This window comes from Dasypus novemcinctus, chromosome 21, assembly GCF_030445035.2.
Source record: "Dasypus novemcinctus isolate mDasNov1 chromosome 21, mDasNov1.1.hap2, whole genome shotgun sequence".
Lineage (NCBI taxonomy): Eukaryota > Metazoa > Chordata > Mammalia > Cingulata > Dasypodidae > Dasypus > Dasypus novemcinctus.
Window position 1 is genome coordinate 31,526,256 of NC_080693.1, and position 25,145 is coordinate 31,551,400.

General features: G+C 41.5%; 1 protein-coding gene and 1 non-coding gene across 4 annotated transcripts in view; one reads left to right on the forward strand and one right to left on the reverse strand.

Moving 5' to 3' along the window:
• The window catches only part of SMG6 (SMG6 nonsense mediated mRNA decay factor), a 249,485-nt gene that overhangs the window by 55,311 nt on the left and 169,029 nt on the right, over positions 1 to 25,145 (forward strand). For all 3 annotated transcript variants that reach the window (XM_004483742.4, XM_023586172.3, XM_071210432.1), the window contains exons 9-10: positions 4,736 to 4,797; positions 19,128 to 19,273. In XM_004483742.4, the coding sequence (XP_004483799.2) occupies positions 4,736 to 4,797; positions 19,128 to 19,273 (208 nt within the window). The remainder of the gene's footprint in view (positions 1 to 4,735; positions 4,798 to 19,127; positions 19,274 to 25,145) is intronic.
• LOC111762001 (U6 spliceosomal RNA) lies at positions 15,829 to 15,932 on the reverse strand. The gene has a single exon (XR_002795222.1). It is a non-coding gene; the product is annotated as a U6 spliceosomal RNA (small nuclear RNA).

Consider the following 25,145-nt stretch of genomic DNA (forward strand, 5'->3'; position numbering starts at 1 on the left):
GAGCCGAGTGCCCATGTGGTGAGCTGAGTGTTCAGAGGGCAAGCCAAGTGCCCATGTGGTAAGCTGAGTGCCCACACTAGTGCCTGCATGGCGAACCATGTGCCTGTGCGAGTCCCCGCGTGATGAGCCAAGTGCTTGCGTGGCAAGCCAAGTGCCTGCATGGCGAGCCCAGTGCCCACGTGAGTGCCTGTGTGGTGAACTGAGGGCCCATGCAAGTGCCCGTGTGGTAAGCCATTGCCCTTGCTGCGAACTTGTGCCCTCGTAGAAAACTGAGTGCCCACATGGTGAGCCAGTACCTGCACAAGTGAGTCATGCAACAAGAGAGAGGAAGGGGGAGTCAAGGTGAAGCAAGGAAGAGAAGAGTTAAGGTGGAGTGCATCAGAAACCAGGAACTGAAGTGGTGCAGGTGACAGGAAACCTCTCTCCACATTAGAGGTCCCCAGGATTGAATCCCTGTGAATCCTAGACGAGAAAGACAAGAAGACAAAAAGAGAAATAGATACAGAAGATCACACAGTGAATGGACACAGACAACAAAAACAGCTGGGCGGGGGAAGGGGCCAGGGAGGAGAAAAAATGAATTCCCTTAAAAAAGAGAGAGAGACAATTAGTGTCTCTTTGGGTAATTGTTTTTGGATAGTAAAAAGGGCTCAAGAGTCCAAAGTGAATTGGTTTTGGACTTAAATTTAACAGGAGAGCCAGAAATCCTTTCAGGATTCCAGACTGTTTCTTTTGAACCATATGTAAATGTGCAAGGGAAAGCTGGAAGCAGAAGTCTCTCAATTTGAGGAGTAGTATTTCTTCACCTGAGCTAGACCATCTGGGTGTATTGTTAAGGATCAAAAAGTTGCAGAAATGATAATCAGTCCATGGTGATATGTTGGAGAAGAGGGAAGCTGAGACTAAGGTTTTCCTCCTCTGGGCTTGGTATCAGATGAAGAGTTCTTAAAAGGTTCTGCCTCAGTGCTGGCTGACATAATATTTGTCAGGTGTGAATGTTGCTTAGGCTCCATTTGATCATCAACACTTAAATCCCTCCCTCCCTCTCTATATAACATACTTTCCCTCTAGGATACATCTTCATTTTTAGCTCTTTTCTTAATTGAAGCATTGTTTTTGATGACAAAGGGAAACGATGTTTGGGGTGATTGATACTTTTAGTCTAAAAATAAAAGCAGTGGTTCTCAGTAACCAAGACTGGGGAGATTGTGTATATAGTTTGAAAAATTCCCTAAGATTCTTTCCCCCTTCCCCTCCTTGAAAAGCAATACATTGAGATATGCTTTCTACTAGATACAGTTAAAATATAGTAGTGATAAGTGTGAATTCAGGTAATTAGGTTTCATCTACCATCCTAATGCAGGGATTGTTGGAGAGTATATATAGAACCACAATATTCAGAAACCTTTTGGAACTCTTGTTTTTACTCCAAGAGGCACTGTTCATCAAATAGTATGAGTGTCCTATGCAGTCAGGAGGAAAACTTCATAGTAAAACTGACCTGCTTTTTAGTTGCTCTTATTCCCTCATCACCCCTTCATTGAATCATCTCACCAGTCCTCTTCCTGAGATACATGTAGTAGAGGGGAAGGACAACTGTATTTGGTATCAGATGACTAGGTTCAAATTCTAGCTCTGCTCTTTACTGGTTTAAATCTCTTTAAATTTCTGACTGCCTTGAGTATTAGGCTTGAATGAGATGGGTTAGTATTATTCTGTTCCTACCAAAATTTTTGTGTTTTTTTTGAGGTACCAGGGGCTGGGAAATGAAACCAGGACCTTGTACGTGGGAAGCCGGTGCTCAGCGACGTCAGCTTCCCTGAGTTGATTTTTTGTTTGTTTTGCTTGTTGTTTGTTTGTTTTTTCAGGAAGCTCTGGAAACAACCCAGGAACTCCCATGTGGGAGGTGGGCACTCAACTGCTTGAGCCACATATGCTCCTCTAAAGTACTTTTTTCTCACCACACCCCCTCCCCTGCTGTTTTTGCTGTGTGATCTTTTGTGTCTATTTCTCTCTTCATTTTCTCTTCTCGTTTTCTCTTTCTAGGATTCACTAGGATTCTGATGTGGAGAGAGGTTCCCTGTCAATTGTACCACCTCAGCTCGTGGTTTCTGTTGCATCTCACCTTGATTCTCCCCTTCATCTCTCTTTTGTTGCGTCTTCATCTCTCTTTTGTTGTGTCATCATCTCACTGTGTGACTCACCACGCGGGCATTTGGCTCACAGCATGGGCACTGCCTTGCCGCGTGGGCACACCTTCAGGAGGCCCCAGGGATTGAACCCGGGTCTTCCCATATGCTAGGCAGAAGCCCAGTCACTTGAACCACATCCACTTCCCCAAAGTATTTTTTATGTATAAATAAAAGCTGTAAAGGACTCCTCTTGGCTATGAGTGAGTTAACCCGTTTATGATTGATAGCTATAGGAAGAGGGGTAACAGTTAAAATAGAAATAAGGAGAGAATATATATTTTTTTACTTTGAAATAATTCCATACCTCCAGAAAAATCATAAAAAAATAATGCAAAGAACTCCTGTATATCTTTACTCAGAATCCAGAGTTGTTAGCATTTTACCACTTGCATTATCATTCATAGAGAGAATGTTAACAATTGAATGCCTATGATATATTAGGCATGTTTTACATGCTTTATCTCATTTAATCATTGGCCAACAACACACTTAACGTATCTACTGTTACCTCCATTGTGTAAAAAGAAAACTAGGAGTTAGGGAGTTTAGACTCGTTTCCTGAGATCCCACTGCAGGCGAGTGGCAGAGGTAGAACTTAAATGCAAGTACAGAAAAGTCCATGTTTTTCACAACTTTCCTTCACTAGTAGATCTGGAGACCTGTATCTAGCCTAGGCTTTGCCATTCCCAACAGTCTAACTATTGGCAATTTATTTTGCAGTAGTTTCTCACCTTTTTCTTCTGTACAGGAATCCAATATTCCTGACTTTAACACTCCTCACTGTAGAGACAAGTTATATAGTAAACTGTCCTGAGCTTTTTAACTATATAAATCAATGTTTGATAAAGAATTGCTGGTTAAATATGATTTAAGGCAAAATTAAAGAATGATTTGGGGAAACGGACTTGGCCCAGTGGTTAGGGCGTCCGTCTACCACATGGGAGGTCCGCGGGTCAAACCCCGGGCCTCCTTGACCCGTGTGCAGCTGGCCCATGCGCAGTGCTGATGCGCGCAAGGAGTGCCCTGCCACGCAGGGGTGTCCCCCGCGTAGGGGAGCCCCACGCGCAAGGAGTGCGCCCCGTAAGGAGAGCCACCCAGCGCGAAAGAAAGTGCAGCCTGCCCAGGAATGGCGCCGCCCACACTTCCCGTGCCGCTGATGATGACAACAGAAGCGGACAAGAAACAAGACGCAGCAAAAAGACACAGAGAACAGACAACGGGGGGGGGGGGAATTATTTGCTGTTGAAGTCATTGGTGAGGTGAAAATATTCTCCTTTTCCCCTATCTAGCTTCCATATGAAACAGGTGGAAGTGCTGTAGTTTGATTGGTGTTCTGTTTTGCAAGAGTTTTTGTTATTGTTTTTCCTGGGGAAAAGTATTCAAGGGTGCTAGACTGTTCTTTGCTCTTACCACCCTCCTGGGATCAAGATTCTTGACCTCTCTTTCTGGCTGGCTACAGGGCCCTGAGCATGTTGCTTCTTGCAGACCATGAAAAACAACAACAGGGTTTGAACTTCAGATTGTCTACGGTTAATTTGGAGTTGAATTTTTGTCTTCCCTTCCTTGTATTGCTCAGAGGGATCCCTCCCCTCAGTTTTTGTAGAAATAGGTTTTCTAGAATCTTCAACGGAGATTGTAAATTGGTAGCTCATAAGCCAGATGTGGCTGGCAAACTTTTTTTTTCTTGCCTAATAGTTTAAAAAAAAAATTGTATTACCAGTCAACATATAAAAGCCAGAGGATTTCACATAAAAACCCAGATTCTAGTTTCCAGCTTTTCTTTAAGGGCAGGGGGAAAGGAACAAATGATTAATACTGGGTCCACATAAAGCCTTTTTTTTTAGGAGGTACCGGGGATTTAACCTGGGACCTCATGTGGGAGGCAGGCACTCAACCACTGAATTATATCCACTCCCTCACATAGAGCATTTGACTAAAACTGGAATGGAGTAGCTATAGGTTGCTGCTGTCCCCACCTGCCTACTTCATATCTACCCCTGTAGACATCTGAATTTTCACCTCCAGACCTAGAACTTCCGTTACAAAAGCTAAAGGAGTACAGTTTGATGAACTTGTTAATTGGTGGGTTACCTTACCCTCGTTACAAAGAAGAGTCCTACATTCCTGGATAGGCAGAAAAATAGCTCATAAATAAGACCAGGGACTTCTTTAAAATCAGTATTATCCCTGCTTCTGTCTGCATTTCATCTCCATCATTATGGGGCCAGAGAGCTGAAGGCATCTATTGTACCCTGCTCTTTGTTTTAGTTCTGATTCACAGCTTCATTCCCTGCACACAGGCATCACTGCCGGCAGAGGGTGCTGTCTGCTCACTGAGCCTTCTGTCAACTTGGCTTAGCTGAGTAGCAGCTGCTGGGCATGTGCCCTGGGTCTGTGAGAGTTTGGGCATGTCCATTTGGTTCCCATCCCTAGTGCCCACCCCTTAGACCCTGGCCAGGTTATTGTGTCACTGGGGATTCTGTTCAGTAACAGGAAACTGGGGAAAGTTTAATTGTTTTCTCCTCTCTCTTTTTCCCATGCAGCTGAACAAAAGGTTCATCCTCAGTTTTCTCCATGCCCATGGGAAGCTGTTTACCCGGATTGGGTAAGTGTGCAGGATGTTTATTTTATTTTCCTACATTACAAGTCATTTTGGAATTTAATATTGTTAGCAACTAGACTGTGTTTGTAACTGAGGGCACAGGGTGTGAATTCTTAGAGGCCTCCACCTTCTCTTCTCTTTCCTTCATTTCCCCCTAACTGTGCTCATGAAGTTTAGGAAATACTACTCTCCATTTCTCTGTCTCCTCATTCTCTCCCCTCACTAAACCACCTCAATCCCTCTGGGTTTCTCTTTCCCCTGCCTTCCTACTCAATCCTCTTCAAGGCAGTCATGCTGAATCCCTGGGTAAGCTGTCACAGTTCCTTCTGGGAAGAATCCTGTTGACAAATTTTCCCTCAAAGAGAAGAGTAACATTTTCTTTTTTCCACATCCTTTTTGACCCTTACTCCTTCCTTTGTGCTCAGTTTCCTGCACTGTCATTGCAGATCTCAGTAATTACCTTGACTATTCTAAGGTTTCACCACCCACCATGGGTTTTCTTAGATGTAGATTTCAAGGAAGGTGATCACCCCTTCAGTCCCTAGAAAGAGGTTGAGTTTTGAGCATTCCTTTGGTGGATCAGAATTCCTCCATGTGTAAAACTAGTGATCCCAAAGCCTGACTTAATGCCTCCGAACTAGAATAGATGTGTGCTGAGCACATTTTTAATACAGGGTTTCCCCTGGGTACACAGTGGAATCAGAAAGAGCATGAGGGGAGGTGTGTTGTCAGACAGCTCTTATTCTGGATTTTCTGAGTTGGAGGTATTAATGTGAGCTATCCTTTGATAATTTGATAATTTGATAATTTGGTTTGGATCATAAATCCCCCACTTGTTGTCACTATTTCCCTTTCTTTTTCTGTCGTAACCTTGTGAAGTTCATTTGTAATGGTCTAGAAGGTGTCCTTAGTTGACATAGTTCTAATGTCAATTTTCACATACTTTTGTACTTAAATTTTTGAGAAGCAGAAAGGCTTTGCATTGCTTGAAGAAACAGTGTTTCATGGATGGTTAACTAGAAAGAGTGTTTATTACATACTCATTTGGCATCAGCCTGCACAAGGGTGACAGTGATAGCCATCACAAGGGTGGTTTTGATTTTGAAATGACCTGAGAAAATTGAAGAAGCGCCAGTAGAATTCATCTCTTTCAGCAGAAATTAGTGTAAAGTAATTCACTTGGGAAAAATCAACTTGATGTATCTGTAGCTCCCACTCTCTCTCCCTTAATTTATGCTCTACTTTGGCAGGGATTTTTATTTGTTGTGCTCACTATTGTACCCTCAGGGCTTGGTGCCTAGTAGGTGCTCAGTAAGTAGTTGTTGTATGAATGAGTGATCATTACAAAAAATAGGTGGATTGCAAAAGACCAGTGAGAAGAATCTAGTATTCCAGTAGGTTATAGTAAACCCCAAGCCAATCACTAGTGAGTAAAGTAATTGCAGTCACAAGGTGGGCAAGATGATATTAATATCATCTTATAAAATAACACGTCATGCATTGCAGGAAATAGCTACTGTGCTGTACTTGAAGTGGCAGTTGATGATATATATCACTCCTTATCTATTATCTTTTTGATTCTCATTTTTTTTTCATCTTTTTTTCTCTTACTACCTTTTCAGTTAATATTTTCTCTCCTTTTTTTTTTTTCCTTTTCATATGTTTGTTCTTTAAATTTTTCTAAAACACGTTGAAGTCAGGATTTCTCAACCTTGGTACCATTAACATTTAAATATATATAAATTTTTTAAAAATTAATTTTTTCATCCCTCCCCCCTTGCAGCTTTTTGCGTGCTGTCTGTCCTCTGTGTCCATCTGCTGTGCGTTCTTCTGTGTCTGTATTTTTTATTTTAATTTATTCCCCTACCCCACTTGCAGCTTGCTTGCTGTCTGCTCTCTGTGTCAGTTTGCTGTGTGCTCTTCTGCGTTTTTTTTTTTTTCCTTGTCTCCCTTTTTGTTGCATCACCTTGCTGAGTTGGCTCTCTGCGGTACTTGTGGGCCAGCGGGCAAGCCTGCCTGCACAAGGAGGCCATGGGATGCGAACCTAGGACCTCCCATCCAGTAGATGGGAGCCCAACTGATGGAGCCACAGCCACTTCCTAGTGCTATTGACATTCTGAGCTAGATAACTCTGTGTTGTAGAGGGCTGTCTTTTGAATTTGGGATGTTTAGCAGCTTCTAGTGATTTTTACCCACTAGATGCCAGTAACCACCCCATCCCCATGCCCCCCTACCCCTGAGTTGTAACAAAAATGTCTCCATACATTGCTAAATGTTCCCTGGGGGGACAAAATTGCCCCTAGGGCTAGGGAAGGAGGCGCCCAATCACTTGAGCCATCTCTGCTCCCTGTTTTTGTCTCATTGTGTCTTCTTCTTGCGTCATCTTCTTGCATCAGCTCGCTATATCAGCTCACTGTCTTGGTCATCTTTTTTTTATTAGACTTTTTAAATTATTTTTTTATTAGAATTTTTATTAGAACTTTCATTATTTTTTATTAGAATTTTTATTATTTTATTTTATCCCACTCCCCTTGTTGTTGTACTTTTCTGTGCTCGCTCTCTGCTCTCTGTGTCCACTCTCTGTGTGTTTGTCTTTTTTTTTAATATATGTTTTTTAAAATTTATTTTTAAATGATATATAGGTCACACAATGTTGTCTTTTTCTTCTTGTCCTTCTCTTTAGGAGGCACTGGGAACTGATCCCGGGACCTCCGGTGTGGGAGTGAGTCACTCAGTTGCTTGCGCCTTTGCATCTCCCTTCATTGTGTCTTCTTGCTGCACCTGCCCTCCGCGTTGTGAGCCGTCAGCTCTCTGCAGCGTGGGCCAGCTTGCCTTCACCAGTAGGCCCTGGGCATTGAACCTGGGGCCTCCCATATGGTAGATGGGAGCCCAGTTGCTTGAGTCACATCTGCTTCCCTTGCTCATCTTCTTTAGGAGGCACTGGGAAGCAAATCCAGGACCTCCCATGTGGTAGGTGGGTGCCCAACTGCTTGAGCCACATCCGCTTCCCTCTAGGTATTTCTTAACCCTATTAGAAACTTTTAGGATTGAAGAAATTATAAATCTTGGCCTAGATATTGGAATGTTTAGGATGCCTCTTAATGGGGAGTAGCTGAAGGCACATCCCTGTCTGCCTTTTGAGAAAAGCCCTGATGCTCCTCTCTGGGTCTTAGACTTCTCTGTGTCTGAATTCCAAATTGTAGCATGTACTTGAATGTCCACTATGTACAAGACAAGTCGTCTTTTTACTCTTAGGGTCAGTTGAAACAAGGCTTGGAAATGTTAGATGGGATGAAGTGCCAAAATGATTTTGTTTTTTTGTGGCTTACCTAGTTATAAGACCTCTGGAATGAACAAAGTTAAAGCCTTAGCGGGCTTCAGTTTCCTTACCAATAGTTTAAATACATGATCTCTGAGATCCATTCCAGTCCTTCCTTATGTTTGTAGCACTATGATTTTTTTTTTTTTCTCCTTTCTGCCCTGTCACACAAACTAGTTTTTTGGTTTTGTGTTTTTGCTCTTGGCTTCCTTTTATCTTGGTCAGTTTTTTAAAAATTAAGAAGTTGAGAAAAGTTTGAAAGCCAGATTCTTTTCTGCAGAGAACGTTGTCTAGCCAAGCTTTGTTCCTCAGCATGTGAGGGGCTGGGTCCTGCCTCGTTAGTCACTGTCTGAGTCACTCCGGGGTTTATGTCCCAGTGTTGTTTGAAAGATTGGTCTTTTGAAACTGCCATTCAAATGAGAGAAGGTATCTCTAGAGATCACTTTGTGAGACAGTCACTTAAGTCAGTGTAATGCATATCCTGAAAATGATCGTATCTTCTGTGATTTTAAAGGAGAGGGATGGAGCATTCTCGGACTCTGGAAGAGGAATCAGTCAGGGGTGCTGTATAGCTCTTGACTTAAAGACGCTTTCCTGGTGAGACGCAGATCAGACCTGCACTTAGGCTGGGCTGAGAGAGGTGGGAAATGAGCAACCTCTTGATTTGCAAAAAATAAAATAATTTTGCTTGCAATTATTGGCCTTGACTAAAGTTAGCCCCTTTTCTTTTTACTTGCTTGCCTCATCATACTATTTGCACAGTTTCAAATCTCGGAACTCAAGAGACTGATAGATTTCTTTTGGGCTTCAAATTTTAAAAAAATGTTTGTGTCTTGATTTTTTTAAATTAACAAATACTTTTAAATACAGAAACAGTAGGTTTTCATTATGGGGAAATCTTTTTTCTACTATACAGTACTCATTAGAAAATGTTTAGGAAATTCAGCAAAAAGAAAAAATAAAGATTACCCTTATTCTTACTACCCAGAAATAATTATCTTCTGTTAACCTTTGGAGTATGTTGGTTTTTTTTTTTTTCGGTCTTTTTTTCTATACAAATACATATTGATTATGTTTTACAAATATATATAAAAAGGAGTTCTAGTAAATGCTTTAAAATCATTTTCATTTATTATATATATATATTATATGTTGAACTTTAAAAAGTATCACTTGTTTTAATCATATTTTTCCATAATTCAAAATACTTAAAAACATAGCATTCAAGTATATGGATTTGCCACCTTAATCATTTTCTATTGTTGGAAGTTATAGGTTGCTTCACATTTTTTATTACAAATGACCATCCTTTTATGCTTTCTCTCCTCTGGCTAAAATTTTTACAATTATTACAAGAGTAATATGCAAACCTCCTTATAAAAATTACAACATTACTGATCAGGCTAAAATTTCTTCAACTCTCCCCTATCTACTGTGCCTTCCAAAGAGATATCACTACACATTAGTTTATGTATTCTTCTAGCCTTTTTACAGCATTTACATACTTACATATATATCCATAAAAACACAGTTTTGTTTTGTGAGTTTTCTTTAAAACATGAATTGTATACCATTATAATCTCAATTTTAGTCTAATTTTTCCCTGTAATTTGGAGTAGAAAAAAGATTATTTCTCAAAGAGAAAAATATATAAAAACCTTACAGGTAGTTTGAGGCCAAAGTAAGTCGGGCATCATTTTTGTTACAAAAGTGGGAACCACTTGAGCTCTGAGGAGTTCTTTTAGCTGTGCTTACCTCATTATTACCTGACGGAGATTTATCTGAGTAGATCCATCTTCCCTCATATCCCAGGTTTGAAGTTACTCTAATTTATATCCTTATGCATTTTATTTTTTTCTTTTGTTTTAATCATGTTGAGCTGGTTGAAAGGCCAAGGGAGGATTTTCTTTTTTTAAACAACTTTTTAAAAGAAGAAAATATGAACATTTGGCCTGGTGCTGGATTGAAACTTCAGTCTTGACCTAGGAAGTTTTAATCGACCTATTTCAATTCCCATCCCAGAGAAGAGGCTTCATCAGACGCCACTTTGAAGCAAGACCGAAGCAAGACCGTCCTGTCTTGTGTCACGTGATACTTCTTGATACTTCTGTCATGTCGTTCTGTGCTGGCTCTCTACCGCCTTTCAACACAAAGACACATGGCTCTGAAACTTGCCCAATATGGCTGCTTTTCAAGCAGAGTGAGCTCTGCTATTCTCGTAATGAAAAGTGCTAGTCCCCCTCCCCACCTCTGACCAGAAAGAGTACTGCACAGTGTCAGGAGTTAAAATGAAACCTTTGTTAGAGCCCATGGGGAAAAATGGATCCAATCCAGCCCCAAACACATCATTCTCTGCCATTCCAAACCTACAGAGTTTTAACAGTTCTGGAACTTTCTAGAGGGAGAAAAAAAGTAGTTTTTTTGTTTTGTTTTGTTTTTTGTTGTTGTTTTTTTTTTACTTGAAATGGCATGTGTGTGTGGGGAAACAAATGCATTACATATTTTGTTGTTTTATTAATTATAGAAGTGGGTTTATGGAAAAATCATGCATAAAATACAGGATTCCTATATACTCCCCTTTTATGAACAATTGTTTTGGTGTGGTACATTTGTTACAATTGATGAACACACGTCTTTATAATTATACTATTAACTATAGTCCATGGTTTAACCTATGGTTCACTGTGTTATGAACAAAAATTAAAATTTTTAAAGTTTTTATTTTAGCAACATTTATGTAACATAAAATCTCCCCTTTTAACCACATTCAAACATAATTCAGTGCTGTTAATTGTATTCATAATGTTTCGTTACCATCATCATCCATTACCAAAACTTTTCCATCATCCCAAATAGAAACTGTACCTTTTTAGTCTTAACTTCCTATTCCCTACTCCCACGCCATCCCTTGGTAATCTGTGTTCTAGATTCTGACTCTGTGAGTTTGCTTATTCTAATTATTTCAAATCAGTGAGACCAGACAATATTTGTCCTTTTATGTCTGGCTTATTTCACTCAACATGGTGAATTCAGGGTTCATCCATGTCATTGCATGTATCAGATCTTCATTCCTTTTTAGGGCTGAATAATATTCCATTGTATGTTTAAACCACATTTTGTCCATTCATCGGTTGATGGACTCTTAGATTGCTTCTGTCTTTCAGAAGTTGTGATTAATGCCTCAACGAATATCTGTGTGCAAATATCTGTTCAAGTTTCTGCATTCAATTCTTTTGTGTCTATACCTAGAAGTGAGATTTCCAGGTAACTTTTACTTTCTGAGGAATCACCAAACTGTCTTCCACAGAGGCTGCAACATTTTACATTCCTACCAACAATGAATGAGTTTTCTGTTCCTCCACATCCTTGCTAACACTTCTAACTTTCTGTGTTTTTTGTTTGTTTGTTTTTAAAGATTTATTTATTTCTCTCCCCTTCTCCCCCAGTTTTCTGCTCTCTGTGACCATTTGCTGTGTGTTCTTCTGTGACCTCTTCTATCCTTAGCAGCGGCACCGGGAATCTGTGTTTCTTTTTGTTGCGTCATCTTATTTGTCAGCTTTCCGTGTGTGCGGCGCCATTCTTGGGCAGGCTGCACTTTCTTTCACACTGGGCGGCTCTCCTTATGGGGCGCACTTCTTATGTGTTGGGTTCCCCTACGTGGGGGACAGCCCTGCATGGCAGGGCACTCCTTGCGCACATCAGCACTGTGCATGGGCCAGCTGCACGCGGGTCATGGAGGGAACTGCGGGCCTCCCATGTGGTAGGCGGACGCCCTATCCATTGGGCCAAGTCCGCTTCCCTGTTAGTTTGTTTTTGATAGCCATTCTGGGGAGTGTGAAATGGTGTCTTATTGTGGTTTTGATTTGCATTTCCCTAATGACTAATGATGTTGAGCATCTTTTTCTGTACTTCTTGGCCATTTGTATATCTTCTTTGGAGAAATGTCTATTCAACCCTTTTGCCCATTTTTCAATTGGATTGTCTTTGTTGTTGAGTCAAAGGATTGTTTAATATATTCTGCATATTAAACCTTATATGTGGTTTCCAAATATTTTCTCCCATTGTGTAGGTTGTCATTTTACTTTCACTGTAAAGTTCTTTGATATACAAAAGTTTTTAGTTTTGGGGAGGTCCCATTTATCTATTTTTTCTTTGCTTGCATGTGCTCTGGGTGTTAAGGTGTAAGAGATCATTGGTTAACACAAGGTCTTGAAGATGCTTCCCTACATTTTCTTTTAGGAGTTGTTTTTTTGGTTTTTCTTTTTTATTATTATTATTTTTTAAAGATTTATTTATTTCTCTCCCCTTCCCCCCCACCCCCCCCCCACCCCGGTTGTCTGTTCTCTGTGTCTATTGCATTGTCTAATTTGTCCACTTCTGTTGTTGTCAGCAGCACGGGAATCTGTGTTTCTTTTTGTTGCGTCATCTTGTTGTGTCAGTTCTCCAAGTGTGCGGCACCACTCCTGGGCAGGCTGAACTTTCTTTCACACTGAGCTGCTCTCCTTACGGGGGCACTCCTTGCACGTGGGACTCCCCTATGCGGGGGACACCCCCGCGTGGCACAACACTCCTTGCACGCATCAGCACTGCGCATGGGCCAGCTCCACAAGGGTCAAGGAGGCCAGGGTTTGAACCGCGGACCTCCCATGTGGTAGACGGACACCCTAACCACTGGGCCAAGTCTACCGCCTGGTTTGTTTTCTTATGTTTTTTTCCTTTTCTTCCTGTCACGAAGTTTATTATGAAATCAGACTGATGTGGGGATATGAGGACAAGTACATTTAAATTGGGTAGGTCAGGTGGAATAGTGTGGCTTCTTCACATTGATGCCATGCTCTTTAAGGGCAGGGGTCAGGTCTTCCATGTTTAAAGTATACTTACAGTCCTTGCTTTTTCTTCGGAAGCTGCCAGGGGGCTGTGCCCTTCATTTTGCAGTGCTGTAAAGCAACATTGGCAATATCTGAGATAAATTTCTGAGCATCTAGGGAGATGAGCCAAATTATGCCTGGGTCTGAGGCCTCAAAGCCAGCACGATTCAGATAATAACTGTCACTACATCTAGGATCTTAGGCGTGTAATCTTCCAGCTGTATCAGGAAGTCTGTCAGAGGTGTGCTGGACACCCCTGACTTTACCCCCTCTGTTGGCCGCACTTGGCAGTACTTAAACTCCGTTAGACATGGCTCTTTCTGGGGGTGCTGCACTGCAGGGGCAACACCATGGATCCCATGTCCCACCTGTGGCTCTGGCCCCAGGTTCACCTGCTGTCCTTGTCGGGCTGTACTTGCTGCAGTAGAAGCCAAAACTGGGGGTCCTGAGGCCAAGATGCTGTTGCAGCTCATCAGGCGGGTGGGTGGGAGAGGCAGCCAACCTCTTCTAGGAGTTTTATAGTTCTTGCTCTTATAGTTAGGACTTTGATACATTTTGAATTTATTTTTGTATATAAATTGAGTCCTCAAAATTGAGGAGACTCAATTTATATACTCAGGAGACTGTTCTTTCTCAATTGAATGGTCTTTGCCCCCTTGTCAAAAATAATTGGCCATAAATGTGAGGGTTTTTGAGCTGTCACTTTGATTCCATTGGTCTATATGTCTGTGCCTCTATGCCAGTACCAAGCTATTTTGATTACTGTGGGTTTGCAGGAAGTTAAGATTGCTAAGTGTGAGTCCCCAAACTTCATTCTTATTTTTCAAAATGCTTTGGTTATTTGGAGCCCCTTACCCTTCCTTTAAAAATTGATCATTGACTTTTCCATTTCTACAAAGAAGGCTGTTGAAATTTTTATTGGGATTGCGCTGAAACGGTCAGTCTCTTTGGGTAGAATTGACATCTTAACAATACTTAGTCTTCCAATCTATGAACACAGAATGTCTTTCTATTTATTTATTTATTTTTCCTTTCCATTTATTTAGGTCTTTGATTTCTTTTAGCAGTGTTTTATAGTTTTCTGTGTACAAGTCCTTTACATACTTGGTTAGATTTATTCCTAGATATTTGATTCTTTCAGTTGCTATTGTAAATGGAAATTTTTTCTTGAGATTTTCCTCTCACTATTCTTTACTAGTGTGTAGAAACACCACTGATTTTTTTTTGTTTTTTTTTCAAGATTTCTTTTTTTTTTTTTTTAATTTATTTCTCTCCCCTCCCCACCCCCACCCCCAGTTGTCTGCTCTCTGTGTGCATTCGCTGTGTGTTCTTCTGTGACCTCTTCTATCCTTATCAGCGGCACCAGGAATCTGTGTTTCTTTTTGTTGCATCATCTTGTTGTGTCAGCTCTCCATGTGTGCGGCGCCGTTCTTGGGCAGGCTGTACTTTCTTTTGCGCTGGGAGGCTCTCCTTACGGGACGCGCTCCTTGTGTGTGGGGCTCCCCTACGCGGGGGACACCCCTGCGTGGCACGGCACTCCTTGTGCGCTTCAGCACTGCGCATGGGCCAGCTCCACACGGGTCAAGGAGGCCCGGGGTTTGAACTGCGGACCTCCCATATGGTAGGCAGACGCCCTATCCATTGGGCCAAGTCCACTTCCCACACCACTGGTTTTTGTGTGTTGATCCTGTACCCCATCACTTTGCTGAATTCATTTATTAGCTCTAGGAGCTTTGTTGTGGATTTTTTTAGGATTTTCTGTACACAAGGTCATGTCATCTGCAAATAGGGAAAGTTTTACTTCTTTTCAATTTGGGTGCTTTTTTTTTTTCTTGCCTAATTGTTCTTGCAAGAACTACTAAGTAAAATGTTAAATAGCAATGGTGACTGTTGGCATCCTTGTCTTCCTCCTAATCTGATATGGAAAGCTTTTCAGTCTTTCACCATTGAATAGGATATTCTCTGTGGGTTTTTCATATATGCTCTTTGACATGTTGAGGAGGTTTCCTTTTATTCCTAGTTTTCTAAGTGTTTTTTTCGAGGAGTGCTAGATTTTGTCAGATCCCTTTTCTGTGTCAATTGCGATGATCATGCGGTTTTTTTCCTTCATTCCATTAATGTGGTGTATTGCATTAATTGATTTTCTTATGGTGACCCACCCTTTCTTAACCTGGGATAAATCCCACTTGATCATGGTATATAATTCTTTTAATGGGCTATGGAATTCAGTTTGCTAGTATTTTGTTGAAGATTTTTGCATCTACAGTCATGAGAGATACTGGTCTGTGATTTTCTTGTGATATCTTTATCTGGTTTTGGTATGAGGCCTCAGAATTAATTAGGGAGTGTTCCCTCAACTCCAATTCTTTGGAAGAGTTTGAGCAGGATTGGTGTTCATTCTTCTTGGAATATGTGGAAAAAGTCCCCTGTGAAGCTGTCTTATACTAGACTTTTCTTTCTTGGGAGGTTTTTGATTACTGAGTCAATCTCTTTACTAGTTATTGGTTTGTTGAACTCTTCTATTTCTTCTAGAGTCAGTGTAGGTAGTTTGTGCATTTCTAGGAAAATGTCCACTTCATCTAGTTTAATTTGTTGGTGTACAGTTGTTATGTATCCTCCTTTAGACCTTTAAAAAAAAAAAACTGAGTAAAACCACTTTATTAACAGACCAAAGCACTTCATTTTGTTTTCTATTTTGAGGTAAAACCATTAAACACAGTATAGTCTTTTTTGTTTCAGTGAGGCCAGTAATAATGTCACCCTCTTCATTTCTGATTTTAGTCATTTGTATCCTCTCTTTTTTCCTCCATCAATCTAGCTAATGGTTTGCCATTTTTATTTTATTTTTAAAATATGGAATACTTCACAAATTTGCATGTCATCCTTATGCAGGGGCCATGCTGATCTCTGTATCATTCCAATTTTAGTGTATGTGCTGCCAAAGGGAGCACATTGCCAATTTTACTGATCTTTTCAAAGAACCAACTTTTGAGTTTAATCTTATTGTTTTTTATTCTCTATTTCATTTATCTCCACTGTAATCTTCATAATTTCTTTTCTTCTGCTCACTTTAGACTTAGTTTGCTCTTCTTTTTCTAATTCTGCCAGTTTTGAGGTTAGGTCTTTAATTTGAAATCTTTCTTCTTTTTTAATGTAAGCATTTAGAGTTATAAATTTCCCTCTCAGCACTGCCTTTGCTGCATCCCACAAATTTTAGGTATGTTATGTTTTCATTTTTATTTGCCTCAGGATATTTCCTAATTTCCCTTATGAATTCCTCTTTAACCCATTAGTTTTTTAAGAGTTGGTTAATTTCCACTTATCTGTGAATTTTCCATTTCACCCTTTGTTATTGATTTCTAGCTTCATTCCTTTGTATGATTTCAATATTTTTTAATTTATTGAGACTTGTTTTGTGACGCAACCTGTGGTCTATCCTGGAGAATGATCCATGTGTCCTTGAAGAGAATGTATATTCTGTTGTTGGGTGAAGTGTTCTATATGTCTGTTAAGTCCAGTTGGTTAGAGTATTGTTCAAGTCTTGTATTTCCTTACTGATCTTCTGTGTAGATGTTCTATCCATAATTGAAAGTGGTATGTCAAAGTCTCCTACTATTAATGTAGAACCATCTATTTGTCCCTTCAAATCTGTCAGTATTTACTTCATGGATTTTGGGGCTCTGCTGTTAGGTATATATGTATTTATGATTGTTACATCTTCTTGTCGAATTGACCCCTTTACCAGTATTTAATGACCATCTTTGTCCTGCATAACACCTTGTGATTTAGTCTATTTTAACTAATATTAGTACAGCTACCCCAGATAGCTTTTGTTTACTACTTGTTTGATATCTTTTCTCCTATCCTTTCACTTTCAACCTGTTTATGTCTTTGAATTCAAAGTGAATCTTTTGTAGATAGCATATAGTTGGATCATGGTTTTTTGTTTTTTTTTGAGATTTTATTTATTTAACCCCCACCCCCACCCCGGTTGTCTGTTCTCTGTGTCTATTTGCTGCATCTTCTTTGTCCACTTCTGTTGTTGTCAGCGGCACGGAAATCTGTGTTTCTTTTTGTTGCCTCATCTTGTTGTGTCAGCTCTCCGTGTGTGTGACACCATTCCTGGGCAGGCTGCATTTTCTTTCACACTGGGTGGCTCTCCTTACGGGGCACACTCCTTGCGCGTGGGGCTCCCCTACGTGGGGGACACCCCTGCGTGGCACAGCACTCCTTGCTTGCATCAGCACTGCTCATGGGCCAGCTGCACACGGGTCATGGAGGCCTGGGGTTTGAACTGTGGACCTCCCATGTGGTAGACGGACGCCCTATCCACTGGGCCAAGTCCGCTGCGGAATCATGCTTTTTAATCCATTCTGCCAAACTCTTGTCTTTTGACTGGAGAGTTTAATCCATTTACTTTTAAAGTCATTACTGATAATGCAGGACTTCTGCCATTTTACTATTTAGTGTTTGTAAGTCATACCTTTTTTTTTGTCCCTTAGTTCTTCTGTTAATGCCTACTTTCATACTTACTTGATTTTTGTATGGTACCACTTTTCTGTTTGGATGTATTTTCATGTATTTTCCTTGTGGTTACCATGGGGTTAAAATTTAATATCCTAAATATATAACTATCATATTTGATTTAATACTAACTTGATTTCAGTAACATACATGTATACTGTTCCTATATCCCTCTTTCCCCCCAGCTTTTTTTGTACATGTTACAAATTATATATTCAGACACTTCCTGCCTGTTTAATAGTTGTTCAGGTGGAGGTTCTGATTCCTGGAGCTTCCAACTCCAGTATCTTCCCACAGTCCTCCACATGGCATGTTTTATGCCAGTGAAAATGAGGGCAGCTCAGCAGAGAAGGGGCCTGGAATGTAAACTAACTGACCCATAGCTGTGGCATGACTTCTGACTGAGCACCAGGGGGTTAGTAATAGGAGTTGTCATCCAAGGGCAAGGAATGAAGATTGCCAAGATGACAGAGAATGCTGGAGTTCTCTTATCTGGGGACGGTGCTACTCAATGAGGAAAGGACGAAGTTGCCGGTGAAATTAAAAGCACCTTTTTCTAGGACTTGAAACTGTTGTATCTTTTGAGAAAGATTCCCTTCCCTATGGCTTTCAAGAAGCTATTTATTAGCCCAGTTTATGGCTCTTCTGGACCCCCTGCCCTCCCCAGTGTACAATAAGCAGTTTGTTTATTTGAAGAGGGTGTGGATAGAAGATATTTTGCTGACCATGAATTTTTAGGCATGACCCTAAGACTTGTGTGCCTGGTTTCTCTCTCTACCACCGAGTTTGAATTTGCTTTTTATTTCTGAGGGCTTCAGCTGTGGTTTGTTCCTGTTGCCAAAGGAGCTTCAGGCATGCACCACTGTTTGGGATCTAGTGGCCACACTTGGCAAGTGATGGTTTGAATGACCTCTTCTTCGGAGCCCTAGGTCACTGGCTGGACTTCTGCCTCCCTACATTACAAGCTCTTTCTGTATTGGGAGTGGCACTTGGCCAGGGCATTATATTTCCACTAGCCTGAAAGCATACAGACCCTGATGAGGGAAGCTTGTATGAGGGAGGAGGGTAGCAACTCAGGAAAGACTGAAACAGATCATTGGGGCCCTAGGTCTAGGGATTCTTCAAGGAGAAATTTGGGATCCTTATTGGAGCAGTTTGTATAGCAGTACCTAAGAAGACAGCAACTGAACTATGTCTGAGTTCCTGAAATAAATCCTTGAGTAAAGAATCTTTAGATTCATGTAACTCTTTTTATAGAATAGAGCTTTTATACCAGAGTTTGGAGAATATGTAGGTCTTAGAGCTTAAAGAATATTTGTTCCCTATTTAGAAAAACTTTGTTTCAGAGAGAAACTTTAATATCAGCTTTAATCTAGTTTTTTCAGGAGTTAGGAAATAGCTCACAAAATCACAACTCATCCAGTGATTTATCTAAGAATTGAGTTGTTTCCATCCTGAATTCTGAACACTTTCTCTTTTTCAAAAACACAGGATACCATATTTTTGAAAGTAGCAAAGAAACATCCTAGATGTTAGTTGTCTCCTTTCCAAGAGTGTATATATCTGTGAGCACCAAGTGCTCTTGGGGATGTGCCTCACTCATGGACTCACTGTATCTGCAGGATGGAGACATTCCCTGCAGTGACTGAGAAGGTCCTCAAGGAATTCCAAGTATTACTGCAGCACAGCCCCTCTCCTATTGGAAGTACCCGCATGCTGCAACTTATGACTATCAACATGTTTGCTGTGCACAACTCCCAGTTGAAAGGTAAGGCGTGTCTAGTTTTTAAATTTAGACAGATTCAACTAGTTTCTTTCCTATGTTACCACACCACTACCCCCACACATACTACCCTTCCCACCATTGCCTCTCAGATCTTTAATTTGTTTAATTTACCTGTGAAATTTATGTGAATCTTTAGTGCTTGGATGGGATAGAAGGAGAGAATCATGGCTATAGAGCTAAATTTGCAAACCCAGAGATGCTGTTGCACATCTGGCCATGCTACAGGCAGCAGCAAGGCCTCTTGGAGGCTGCAGACCCACAGTCCCTCCCAGGGGAGAGGCATTGCTGAAATGTTTCACTGCAGAGACCATACGCTTGGCAGGAATTGGGAATAGCTGTTTCTGGACTCATGTACCCTGTTTGTTCAATATGGAAAAGTCTAGTTCCCTATGGGATATCCCTTGTGGGAGTCTGCCAAGGAGTAAGAACAGAGAATTGATGAGCTTTAGTGACTCAAATCTGGAAGCACAAAACCACCAGGCTCAGATTTGGCCAGAATACTAGTGTGCATTCTGAAATGCTTTTGTGAACCCTCTTTGTTTTTGGGGGGATGGGAGGCTTATTGGCAGGACCTTTAAATATTCTGATGACCAGATCACAGTCGAAGGATGTTACCAGGATCCCTTCCCTTCCTTCCACCCCACTTAGGTAAGGATTATGTGGTTTGACTTGTTGAAGATCTGTAGCATGAGAGTGACATTTTGTGTTTATTTGCAAGGGAGATTTGGTCTCTGCTGCCAAGGAGTCATTTCAGAGTACGGATAGCAAGTGTTTGGTCTCAGGGCTGGAAGATTATTATCTGAAATGCCAGGAAGTGGGAATTGTCCCATGGAGACTCCGTTATAAAACAGCACTGGCGTTTCTGGACAAAGTGTAACTAGATTTCTTGTTGCATCTTTTCTTAGTGCTCTCTCTTGCCCTGAAGTTGATTTATCTCCCTTCACATTTGTATTTGGGGGTTATGCTTCCAGTTTCTTGTGGTGGGGGCAGTTTTCTTTCCTGCTGAGTGGACATGCCACACTTTCCCTTGAAACTTTGCTCCTCCAGAGACTCTGTAAAGTCCTTGCCAGTCTGCCTGGGCTTTGATCACACCTGAATCCTAGAGGTGATTTTCTCCTCTCATGCCGCCTGCTATAGTATTTAGATTTCCCAGCAGCAGGTGATACACAGAGGTTTAGGTGCCTTTTTGAACTTGGCTAATTATTCCTGGGATGGCTATTTGTTTAAGCAGCTCTGAGGAAGCATGAAGTCCTGAGGGGCAGTGGTGGTTTCCAGGAAGGAGGAAATAAAGTTTGTAAAATGCTGACCTGGTGAGACTGTGAAGTCCAAAGGGGAGGGAGATTGATTCCTTCATAGTTACTCTGCTAGTTCTGTTATAAAGTGGGAAGCTTACTGGACTCAGGAAATGGAGGCCTCCTGAGGTGCCCTCCCATTCATTTTACTGCCTCCCACTAAAAAACAACCCACAGAGTTCAGTGAGCTGCCTGTCACAGAGCTGCAGCCTTTGCCAAGGTATTGTTCCAACATCAAGTGACCTGTGGCCTCTGTAGGTGTGAATGTGAAGGACCTGCAGCTCTTGTCTGTGAAGCATCTGTTGTCAGCAACTTCTGTTCCATGAAAAGGAATACCTTGGCCTTTTCATAGGCCACCAGTGAGTCCTTTTCGTATAGCTGTTGTTAAATAAACATTGAGAAAATACTGGTGGAAGGAAGGTGAGATGGTGAGAACAGAGAAAGGAGGAAATAGGTAGTTCCTCTACTTGAGGCCAAGGTGCTTTTTCTAGGGCTCTTTTCCATGGTTGGTCATAATGAGGACCCTCTCTCCAGGGCCTGTCCTTCAGACCCTGCCACTTCTTTCTGGCCTTGTCTGACTCTTGCCTCCATGAGCCAGCTGTGATCAAGAGGAGTATGAACTGAGGTGGTCAGAGGCTCCAGGGTTGTTTCAGGGGAAAATGACCGAGGCCACAGGATGTAACACTCAGCTAGGACAGAGAGCTCTGTGGACGTGTTGCCAAGTACCCGGTGTGCAGCTGAGGCAGCCGTTCCAGACCCCACTGTGTGGGCTGCCATTGGGAGAGGGGTGCGCAGAGCACTCAGCAGGGCTGGCTGGTGGGAAGATGCACTTTTCCATTTCCCAGCACATGAGTCATCTTCTCTGGGCCCCTGTGCTGTGCTTGCACGGACAGTGGCAAGAAGCGGGTGTTGTGGCTGAGTAGCAGCATCTGTGCCGGGGGTGGAGAGGGAAGGGGGCTGGGGGAAGGGTAAAGATTTAAATCCTTCACTAATCAGCAGCAGTTTGAATCACAGTTTTATGAGTAAGGAAGTGATAAATCAGCCCTGAGTGTTCAGCCCCCAAGTCCAGTGAGCCATTGCCCTTCTAAAGGCTTCCCTCCAGACCGGCTGGTCTGCATGCTGTCAGAGTCACCACCCAGCCACAGGTCCCCCACTGAAACCCAGAAGCAAGTGCCTGATGTTGCCTGGCCCTCCCAGGTGCTTAGGGTCTGTGGTGATTTGGCAGCCAGTGCAACTTATAGAACATCTGGTCCATCATTTTTTATTCCTTTCCTCCTTGGACATGTCCTTCTGGGTGGGTGTTTGCATAGGTCAATTCCTGGACTCTCTGGGGAAGGAGCCTTCCATTCTGGAGCAGAGGTGATCTTGTAGCCTATACAAGGCAATCCGGATTCTTTTTATCAGTGCCTGAGCCTTCCCCATACAAGTGATACCTAAGGAGTGTGATTTGGAGAACAACAGGAAAGTCCTTACTAAAAAGTATGTCCTTTGCTGGTGCCTTCAGTGCTGTCGTGAATAATTTACTTTTTTGTAATCAAAAAAATTTTGTGTAACCACCCTGTTTTCAAAATAACCAATAGTCCAGGATGGTAATCATATTGTTAATAGTACTTTAGTGAGACTGCTTTTCAAATGTGCTTTCCTTGCAGTCAGGAGAGATATAGAGCTGCTTAAAAGCTTTGAACACCTTAGAACGCAAAAAGAAGAAAAAGCTTAGATGGTGGTGAGAGACAGGCACCTTTTCCTTTTTCCTAGGTTCTAGTTTTCCCTGAAAAAACCCCACACATAGCATCATTTAGCAAACTAAACTTTGAGATCTCCACAGTGATCTTAAAAATCATTGGTTCAAGGTATTGGTGGGGAGATCTTCATCTCCTCCTCTCATGTGGGCCCTATTGAAAACCCTACTTTAGTGGAACTCAAATAGTCTAGAATTCCAGTGTTCTACCCTGAGATGGTTAGGGACCAATAAATTTGAGAGGTAGGACAAGATATTTGAGGGCCCTAGCATTGGCCTGGAAATTGTTAGGCACTCAGTAAGTATTTGTTAAATGCATAGATGAGGAAAACTACAGTTCTGGGCAAGCCAGTTCTCTGTGAGCAGTGTGTTCCTTATCTGGCCAGTGTCCAGACTGTCCTGTGGTGGGTGGTGGCGAGATAGGTGGTTCCCAGAGTGATGTCACAATTGGTAATCTCTCTAAGGGATTCCTGAGCCTGAAGGGAGAAATGGGGCCTTCTCCACATGGCTCAGCATTTAACACTTCAATAGCCATCTGATTTGCTGACATGATGCTGTAGGGTGAGCTGTTGATCTAAACCACAAGCACTCCAAGAATTTTAATTTTTTAAAAATTCTGTAATTTAAGGAAATAAAACTAGTTTCTTGAAGAGGAATAATTGAAGCAACATTTATGGTAGGGCATCACTGAAACCCCATTGCATCCCCCATCTGTGCCCAATTTACTCCAATCTGGCCTTTTTTTTTTTTTTTTTACCCTTCTTTCTCCTCTTCACCCCCCCACATCTTTTTTTTTTTTTTTTTTTAATGTTTTGTAATTCCTGGAATCAAAACCATCTCAGGCACACACTGTTTTATTTTACTGTATTATTGGATTATACTTCCTATAAATCATTGGATGTTATTCATTGGCCACCACTGGAATAACTTCCCTTTTCTGTGCGGTGGCCCCCTCCTCTTTTCCTCCTCCTTTTCCTCTTCTACCAGTTCATAGAGTGGGGCCTTCATTGCAGCCCTGCACAACAGCCATGGTGACAGCAAGAGGGCACCCAAGAGACACTTCTTGCTTTTGCTGTTGGTGCTCCCTGCTCTTTGGAAACATTTGGGGGCTGGGATTGAGGTAGGACTGGGGCTAGACTGGCATTCCTTTCATTATCTTTTGTGTTTACTTTTATGGTGTGTTAGTAATTCTAAATTACAGGAGGTAAAGGGAGTGCCACTTGGAGTCTCCAGAGAAATAGAGAACGCACAGCTATCTGTATGGAACTGATCTAACTTAACCCAGAGGTGTGGGATGCCTGAGATAGGTACCTCACACCTTCATGCCATTGTTGTGTTTGGAAGTTGGCACTGGCTAAGAAGTTCAGCTCACAACCAAAATTTCTTTTGTCTCCCAGCATACAACAACTTCAGAGACCTTTGCTCCTCGGGCAGTTCACTTCCATCTGAGTCTCTTACCCAAGCAGAATGTATGAAGTGTCTAATCCTCTGCTTGTCAGAACAATTGTACAGGAAATCCACCTTTCATAAGGGGTTAGGCTTGAGTTTAGCTGTATAAATTGTCCCTTTCATTCTTCCTCCTAGTACTATAGTTCTTAGACCATGTTACATATCTCCAGGTAATCAGTGCTGCACCTTCATTTTCAGGTCTGTCAGTTTGGAGCAGGGATTCTTAACCTTTTTTCTTCCACGGACCCCTTTTAAGTCCTCACGATACTGTATATTATTTAATAAATATATCATACCAACATGTCCCCACAACAATAATGTTTTTTTCTAATTTCAATTCAAGCTCACGGACCCCTTGTAAGAACCGCTGGTTTAGAATAAATGTTTATTAACAAAGAAAGCCAGCCTGGCCAACAAATTTTATTAGAAATAGATTCTACGGTCAGAATAGGCTAGGCTTTGGAAGGCAGACCAGAGGAAGAGACATCCTTAAGCAATGCCCTCTAACCCTGTGGGGAATTATAGCTATCAACGGCTGTTTAGGGTACACTTCTTCCTTCAGCCTATGGATCTGCCTCAAGTTCCCTGGAAAAGAAGAAAAAGTTAAAGAAGCGAATATCTCGAGGCACCTACCCATCTTCCCAATTCTCTGTTCCACCAGGGCTTTGTTGTTTTAAGAATATCTCTGTTACTTGAGTCTGGGGGAGGAAAAGCTGTTATAAAAAGGTACAGAAATGAGAAAGTTCAGACATACCAATAAAATTAATCCTTTAATCATATTGTTTGAAGAAATGATCTCTGTTTTTACCCTGAGAAGACAGGGTCATAGTTTGGTGTCTATGACTACTTTGGTATGGAGTGTAGTATCCCATCATTGTTCACTGGGTAGTGTGGGCTACATCTCTATTGCCATTTTATAGCTTCTCTCTCTGTCTCTCTTTTTTTTTTTTTTTTTTGCCCCAGGATGGAGTTATTCTGAAAAAGAGAATGTTAGCAGCAGGACTCTCAGCTACCTTTTTCAAGCCTTTTTTAAGCTTTTCCTGTAGCTAGTAGGGGCTCAGGCCAGATAGATACTGTTTGTTGAATGTGTTCTTGGAGGAAAGAAGTTATGTTGCACTTTGGCTAAGCAAGGTATTGGTCTAGGGAAGAATTGTAGTTTTCAGATGTTATAGCCAATAATGACAAAAACAACAACACTGTGATCTCATCATCAAACACGTTATAGTTCTGCATATGTATTCTCATTTGATTCTCACATCGGCCTTCTGAGACAGACAGGAAAAATATTTTGTGCCCTTTTTCATAGATTTTGTATCAGAAAGGTTAAGTAACTTGTGCAAGGTTGCACAGCTAAGTAAATTAAACCCAGGTTTCA